Genomic DNA, 8,556 nt, shown 5'->3' on the forward strand with positions numbered 1-8,556 from the left:
CACCTACGTTAATGTGAAGGGTTTAGTTACATTATATACCGGCACTGATAATACTGGAAAAAGTCCCTGATTTTTTTTTTTATCTTGGTAGTGCACCAATACATTTCATAATTGGAAAGAAACACACATTTCAAGATGGAATAAGTGAATTTGTGTCCATGGACATTTATCTGCAACGATAAAAAAAAAAATGAATTTCTTTCTCTTTTTTTTAATTTAATCTCAACTCATGGTGAGTAAATTAAGAATTGCTGTTGGAGTCTCATTGCCTGTCTCGAATCACTTGACGTGACATATTAGCATTTATATTAATTGCTATTCAATCCAGCGTGTCCACCTGATTAGGCAGCAGCAGAGGCAGCTCAATGCCAGCCTGCTCTGCATCCAGCAGGTTGACGGCGTCGGTGGCGGTGGCGGGAGGGTGTGTGGGGTCAGAGGCCAGCGGAGAGGGGGGGTCACTGATGATGTTGGGCTCTCCTGAGTTGCGGAGGGACAGGGAGAGAGCTGGGGACGGTCTTCTGGGCGACTGTGAGGAACAGCAGGGCAGGAGCCTCCCCAGAGCTCGCTTGAAGTCTCTCATGAACAGCGGGTAGATGATGGGGTTCATCGTGCTGTTGCAGTAGCCCAGCCAGGTGATGGCGTCAAAGAGCGCCACAGGGATGCACTCACACACTGCCTGGATGAAGACAGTGGAGAGTATAGTGGTCAGAAAAAAACAGAAAATAGATTGAGATAAATACAGAGATAGCAGTGATTTTGTCATAATAGTGTTTTTATGACAACAAACATTCCTGCTGCTGTTTTGTTTTCTGCAAATTAGACATTCAAAAAAAATCCATGTAAACATTGCTAAATTTAAAATATTTAAAATGAAGATTATACATAGTTTTATGCAGAAAGCATCTGTCAGACCTCAAGGATGCATAGAATGTAAACATAATTTTGTTCAAAAACTTCATTAGGCAAATAACAAGAACAAAAATATATATTTATTTATTTATTTATTCTCTGTTTATTATATATTATTTATTTTTTACTTTTTGGCAAAAAAAATTTCATTCAGAGTGCACGTTTCATTTATTTATGTACTAACAAATAATAATAATAATGAAATGAAGACACTTTCCCACTTATTGATTTATGCAACACGTAATTATTTAAATTAATGATTAATCATTTAAATTTTGACAAATTGTGAGGAAATCAATCAAAACCTTATTTATTATTATTATCATTATATTGTCCATTAATTGATTTATGTTTTTTTCCCAACACTTAAAATAATTTATTTTTAGCTAATTGTGCACATTTATCTATTTAAAATGTATTCCACATTTTTTAAAATCGATTTACTACTTTCTACCTTCTGTGTTTGTGGGTAATCCTAAAAGAACAAGCTAGTTCATGATTATCTTTTTGTGAAATAAACTGGAATAAATAAATAAAAAATATATATCTATGAGTAGATAAAGAAAAAAAAACTTAATTTGCAAAAGCAGATAGCTCTTTCTTTCCTAAATCATGTTTTTTTTGGGTGGGTGCAATGTTAAAATTTTGCCAAATCATGAATTTTTATTGTGAAATCAAGGGGAAATCAATCAAAACCTTATTTACTGCCTATTAATTCAATAGTTATTTATGTATTTACTTTCCCTGTGCCTTTTGGGCCCAAATAAATTTGGCTTAGCTGAGTCTGAAACAAACAGAAAAAAATAAATTAAAAAAAACATGGCCTGTCCATCACTCTTCTCACATCATCTCATTTTCTCTGAGAAGAACTTAGAAATACATTAGTGCCCGGCTGTTTAAAACCACTGATCTTGAACATGGTTTTGAGAGAAAGGACAGTGAAGGAGGAGACAGCTGTTAGAGGAGAGCTTCCAATACTATCAAGATGAGACGGGGAGGCGGTGGGAATAGGACAGAAAGGAGGGGTGCGTTTCACACACCACATTGAGTGTGAAAAGGAAGGAGAGCGCAGACACAGTCAAGTCTCTGTGCTCTATGTTATGCAGGGGAGAAGCGAGAGGGCACAGATGGGAAATCAAAATGACTGGATCATTGAAAGCTTGAAAAACAGGACAAGTGTCATTACCAATTTAGATTAAGCTGTTTTTCGACATTCATTTACTCTCGCCGAGGTTTTTCAGGGCCATCAATGTTTGCTCGCTGACTCATGAGTGTGTGTGCTCAGTCTGATCAAATAAAAATCAACAACTTTTTAAAAAAAGAATTATAAACGGCCCTGTAGTGTGTTGTTTTCTGGCTTTTTGGAATGAGTCAGCCGCACGAAGCTGAAATGCCAATCTATTTCCTCGGATAGCTTGGCAAGGCTGTGACGCCGAGGCTGGCCAATACAAAAATAGATCGGTATCCAAGTGTGTTTTTTCTTCTTTCTTTCTTCTGCATTTATTTCACACTGTGTCGGTTGCCCACCACACGTATATAAATTTGTGAGAAAACTGACAAAAAAAAACAACAACACGTGCCTCAGATGGAACAGGAGAGCTATTCCAGACAAACAACTTCAGATTTTTTTTTTAATGGTGCTGGGAAATTGTTGCAAAGAGCAAAGAGTACAGATGAATGAGAACTGAATAGAATTATGTTTTTTATTCATTAGGCCCGTTTCCATCAGGGTAAAAAGTGGCCACTGGGAAAGCTTCAGGCCATGCCCTCTCAAATGGCCGCTCACTTGGCAAGTCTCCATTACAAAAAAGAGGGATTTATGAGACTCCGTAGGTGACATATGGTTTTCGATCGTCGCGTAATCCCTTAGGCTGCGTTCAGACTGCAGGCGAATCTGATTCAAATGTGATTCCTACTCAAATTTGATTTTTAGGGCTGACTGTCCACACTGTTTTTAGCAAGTGTCCAGATATCAGATATGGCTCTGTTCAGACTGGGCCACATTATTGACTGATCTGACAGGTTGCTGTAGTAACTGTGCACAGCGTCTGCCGCTTTTTACTTTTTACGTAAACAAACCGGAATGGCATCCATTGAGTCCTGTGCTTGTTGTAAACAAACAGAGATCACTAAGTGAAACACATACTGTTGCAGCACATACATACTGTACTGCTACAGAGCTAACTTTGCTACTGTGCACCTCGTTCCGCGATGCTGGACTGCAGAATATCACGCCTTCACAAGATCACTATGAACGCCCAAAGGCGAAAAGCCGGTACAGAAGTTTCCAGCAACAGGGACCACACTATGAAAGGGGCTTATGTTTCTTGTCACTTGTGACTACTCGCTACTTCGCTGGCTTTTAAATGGCTGCTAGGGGCGGCTCACATTGAAATTAGGGGCATTTCGGCAAGGGAGAATAAAGTCAAAATGACAAGAATAAATTTGAGATGATGAGAATAAAGTTGAGATTTCGAGGAAAAAGTCAAAATGACGAGAATAAAGTAAACTTTTTGTGTTCAGTAAAGTTGTAAAGATATTCACAGATTTGTGTCAATAAGTCATCAGAGTAACATTGTTTTCAGAGAAACATCTTTCCGAACAGTTAGGTAGACTGCAAGCTACAACCTGATTTTCATAAATGTCATAAAATGAGCGATAACCACAATATTTAGACATTAATTTGCTATTCTTGGTAGTAGGCTAACATAAAATCTGCTTTTATGTAATTTATGTGATTTTTAAAACATTTATTTTTACATATATTGTATTATATATTATACACATATGTTGTCAACATTGCATTTCAAATTTATTCTAAACATTGTATTACGACTTTTTTCATGACATTGTATCTCGACTTTATTCTCATTTTATTAATGATTTATTTTTTTCTCCTACCTGGCCCTAATTCTCTTCCATACACATTAGTGGTATTAGTTAGCATGTCGTGTTACCTGTATTTTTTTTTTTTACTTTCACTGATTACATTCCTGTGTCAGAGTCCGTGTCTGGCCTCTTTACTGACCTGAGCCATGTTGGTGATGAAAAAGGGCAGCCAAGCACTGAAGAAGAGTCCCAGGAGGACTCCCAGTGTCAGACTGGCCTTCAGTGCCCTCCGACCCTGCCTGTGAGCCAGACGACGCTCACTGTTCACTGACCGCTGTGGGTGGTACAGGACAAAACAAATTAGTCCTAGTAGAGTACTACATATAAATACACAAAGTAAATCTCCTTTGTACGACGATGTATTAGGGCCAAGTATGAAAAAAAACGGACCCGGGGGAGGGAGGAATATTTGGATTAAAAAAGTGGCAAATCTAGGAGAAAAAAGTAGCAGATTTATGAGAACAAAAAGTCTGCCATGTATTATATCTGCAATTAGTGACTTAATCAAATTATACTTAGCAATAGGATTTAGCATAAGGAGGTACTCGTGGCTTTAGCCCAGAATCACCATATTATCATAAGTATCTGGACTTTAAAGAGACATTGCCGTAAATCACATAAATCTGCGACTTCTTTCTCTAAATATTACCCCCCTCCCCCAGGTCCTTTTTTTTTTTTCATACTTGGACCTAATACATCATCGTACCTTTGCATACATTTGTAAAAACAAAAAAAAATAATAATAATGCTTCTCTTCATGTCTTAAGCAAGCAAATTACATTATTTTAATACATTTTGGCTCCCTTTATGCATTTAGTTTGTGGTTTGCTTAAAGCCGCCCAGTTTTAATTAAACATCAGTCATTTTGTGAAATGAAATTAGCTTAGCTAGCTTAGCTTACAACAAGAACATGGATAGCTAAGCTACCGAGAGTTAGCTTAGCTAATGCTATGAACACACTGACTGATTGCTCGTCATTACAAACGTATACTGTGCAGTCAAACACTGTTGAAACCCACATCCATTAATTAAAGGTATATTGTGCAAGATTTTCATTGCTTATGACCAACTAGAAGTGTGTGTCAGTGTTTGTATGTCTGTTGATACATTTAGTAGTATAGTTTGTCCAAAAATGACATTATGGGGATGTCAAAAAAACTGAAAAAAAAAGTCATACTATAGCACGTCGAAAATTTTACAAAAAAAGTCATACCATTTTAAAATGCCCTAAAATGCTTGAAATGCTCTTATTACACTCTCTTGATACATGTAGGAGTATAGTTTGTCCAAAACACACAGAGAAAAAAAACCCATGTATTACAGAAAATATATTATAGGATGTCAAAAATTTGAAAAAAAGGTCATATGTCAATTTCTTTCAAAAATGGTAAAATTTTAAAATGCCTAAAAATGCTTAAAATAGCCCAAATATAGTCTGTTGTCGATTATTATTATGTCAAAAGCTCTGCGCTCTGCCTGTATTTTCTCTCTTCATTTTGTTGTTTTGAGCATCACCCTTTGGGCACAAACAAAACAGTAGAAACATCGCCAAAAAAAAAAAAAAAAAAAACGGCAAGCAGACAAAGCATTTTGGTTACTTTTACAGTAAGCGACTATTCCAACATAGTATGCCTTTAAAATGTTTGTGGAGATCCTAAAATTCCTAAAGATACCAAATATGTCTGGCTTAATCTTGGGGAATATGTTTATAAAATTATGCACAAGATATTTAGAATATTTCCATTTGATGGAATGGTGCAGCCACAGTGTGAAATGTTTGAATATTACACTTCTTCTGGGTGTTGCTTGGCTTCAATGAAAATCTGATACAAAATATTTGTGTTGAATGGAAAAATATTTTCAAAGCTACTTAATGGGACATGGGAAAAGAAATAATTTTTAACGGTCTGTTCTTGTGTGTGTGTGTGTGTGTGTGTGTGTGTGTGTGTGTGTGTGTGTGTGTTTTTGCGCGCGTGTGTGTGTGTAGTTTTACTGCAGGGAAATGTGACAGACTATGTGACTGTTATCCTTACGGACGAGGGCACTGCCTGTACTTTTCCCTCTTAAATTTATACTCAGGTTTTAGACTTCTTCCCTTTTCACTCAACTTCTACTTTTCTTTCATGAATGAAGAGCCAAACATTTTTCAAATACCAACAAGAATGTAACTCTTCTGATTCTATTTACAGCCTAATAATGACTAATAAACTTTAAGTCAACTGACTAATTAATCACTAAATAGTCACACTAAATAGACTCCACACTGCTGAACAAATAGTAGTTTGCACAAAAAAACTTTTTTGAGCTTGGGCCAAGTCAGTCATACTTTCAGATATACTTCCAAACTAGGTCAACTCCAGCATACTTTTTTATAATGAAGCACACGCAGACAGTCAAGTGGGTCTAGACTAAAAACTTAGGTCTCTGAGAGGTTAAAATAATGCAAATTCAACCGCCAAAAACCAGCTTTTTGTATATTTGAAGCATGCATAATGAAGAAATTAACATAATTGCTGCACTTAGGTAATATTGAACTTAGGAGTGGGGTTTTAACAGTATAATTGACATTTTAAGGGAACGGCATGAGACAGGTATGAACAGGATTATGTAAAACCTGAAAAATGTCAAGGACAAGACATTTTTTAAGAACTCTTAAAATAGATGGATAACTGTAATTTGGTAATTATCTTTGTGCCACCTGCTCCACTCACAGAATCAACCTTTTCAACTCCTACTCTCGTTAAGGCCAAACTACTATTTTAGCACCATTGCTGAGTTTCTGGAGGCATTTCAGTTTGGGCTTTTGCTTAGAAATCTATTTATCTTTTTACAGTCTTATTCAGCGCTCATCCTCATAGCTACATTTAGTATATATCTGCGATGGCTGATTTGTTTTGTTGTTTCTTACCGGTACATTTTGCGACACAGGAGGTTCTTGGTGGCTGCAGTCATCTCCGTCCTGCTGAGCTTGCCCTGCTGCAACCCCAGGTGAGGGAGGCCTGGAGGGTTCCCCTAAAGAGGGATGTGGGTGGGGTGGGTGGCTCAGTGCCGCGACCCTCTTCGCCTGCCTCCTCGCTGCCAGAAGGATCCGACAGTAAGTGAAGCAAATGGCACTGGAGGGCAAAAAGAACGTGAGTACTGATGCTACCAGGGCGAAGGGGAGGGTGACCCGCAGGCGGCACTGAAAGGAAAGGCCTCCAGATGGTGACAGGTGAAAGTAGGATGCTGGGTGCTGCGTGCCAGAGAAGGAGCTGATATTGCCACTGAGAACCGATGGGTGTCCGCTCCAGTGGCCCAAACTGTGCCATTTCATCTGAATGGGCAAGAAGGAGGCCAACGCTGCCAACCCCCAAGCAGCTCCTACCAGGAGCAACGCCCGCGGCGGTGTCATCCTCTGCTTGTAGCGCAGCGGTGAGATGATGAAGAGGTAGCGGTCCAGGCTGATCACGCACAGGTTGAGGATGGACGCGCTGCAGCACATGACGTCAAAGCAGAGCCAAATGGGGCAAAAGGCGGGCCACAGTACCCAGGCCCCGCACAGGACGTTGAGCATGGCCGGGGGCATGACCACCAGAGCCACCATGAGGTCGGACAGGAACAGAGACACCAAGAAGCAGTTTGAGGTGCAGCGCAAAGAACGATGGGCGAACACCACGGCGATCAGCAACATGTTGCCACAGACTGTCATGAGGATGATGACAGTCAGCATGAAAGCCAACAACCACGGGCCGCTGCCAGTGATGTTCCAAGCACTGGCGGCGGGGGAGCTGCTGTTGTAGCTTCCTACGGAGTAAGAGTCAGCCATGGTGCTGGTTGGCAATCAATGAACCAAGGTTCCTCTTCAGGCACCACTAGATGTGACACAAAATTCTGCTTTGCTGCCTAAGCTCTTACTTTAGAGGCATTGTTGGCTAAAAAGAAGAGGTCTTGTGGTGAGATGCCATCCAACCCCATCCCTGTTGACTGTTTTCCAGGGGTAAATATCTCCCTCTCCCTTTGGCAGGAATACATCCAGGTGCCCTGGGCTTACTTCCACTGCCACCAGATACAGTTGCACTCATCTCTCCATCCTGGCCAGCATGTCTCTTCCTCATCCACAGCTAAGAGCCAGAATGAGCCATCCGATGGCTGACAGAGGGTTTCGAAGCAGCATGTCACAATGATGACTGTCAGTGGAGGAGGGCACACAAAGAGAGATGAGCTCGACAAGGCATACGAGAGCCGTGCCGGTGAGAGGAACTACTGAAGATAAAGAGAGTAAGGACCAATTCTCAGAATCATACCGCTATCTTGCAGAAGTGGAATTGTTCAGCTTCCGCAAGTCCTTCGCTGAGCTGGAGCTGTGCTGCCTTTCACAAGTCCTTTTATTCTGGCAAACAGCATAAGCGAGCAGAAACCGATATAAGATTGTAAAGCAGTCATTTGTAAGCAAGGTTCTGTTTCATAAGTGCTCTACAGGTATCATGGTCCTTGTAATGCTGCCTTTATATCCCCCGCTCCTGATAATCCCTGTGTCGGCCACTCCAGCGCGCCTCCCAGCCAGAGCGCACAGCTTCTGAGAAGGAGAGTGTCAAAGCATTGAGCTGTTAATGCATAATCATGCACAATCACAGCCAAGAAATGTTAATTCTTCATAGGAATTGGTGTGGGTGGTCTTTTTCCATGTTTGGTTGTGGTGTTTTTAACTAATGATTGAGGTACAACTATTATGGCATTATTGCAAGACATTATAAAGTGAATTTGTGCATTGCATTTGCT

The 8,556-nt window shown here is 40.0% G+C and overlaps 1 protein-coding gene across 1 annotated transcript; it reads right to left on the reverse strand.

Annotated features, from left to right (window-relative positions):
- Positions 1 to 12: 12 nt before the first annotated feature.
- htr6 (5-hydroxytryptamine (serotonin) receptor 6) lies at positions 13 to 8,253 on the reverse strand. The gene is made up of 3 exons (XM_059334022.1): positions 6,707 to 8,253; positions 3,938 to 4,072; positions 13 to 676 (listed from the first exon to the last, which is right to left on the reverse strand). The coding sequence occupies exons 1-3, from the start codon at positions 7,601 to 7,603 to the stop codon at positions 320 to 322; spliced, it is 1,389 nt and encodes a 462-aa protein (XP_059190005.1). The 5' UTR covers positions 7,604 to 8,253; the 3' UTR covers positions 13 to 319.
- Positions 8,254 to 8,556: the final 303 nt, after the last annotated feature.

Source organism: Centropristis striata, chromosome 5 (assembly GCF_030273125.1).
Source record: "Centropristis striata isolate RG_2023a ecotype Rhode Island chromosome 5, C.striata_1.0, whole genome shotgun sequence".
Classification (NCBI taxonomy): domain Eukaryota; kingdom Metazoa; phylum Chordata; class Actinopteri; order Perciformes; family Serranidae; genus Centropristis; species Centropristis striata.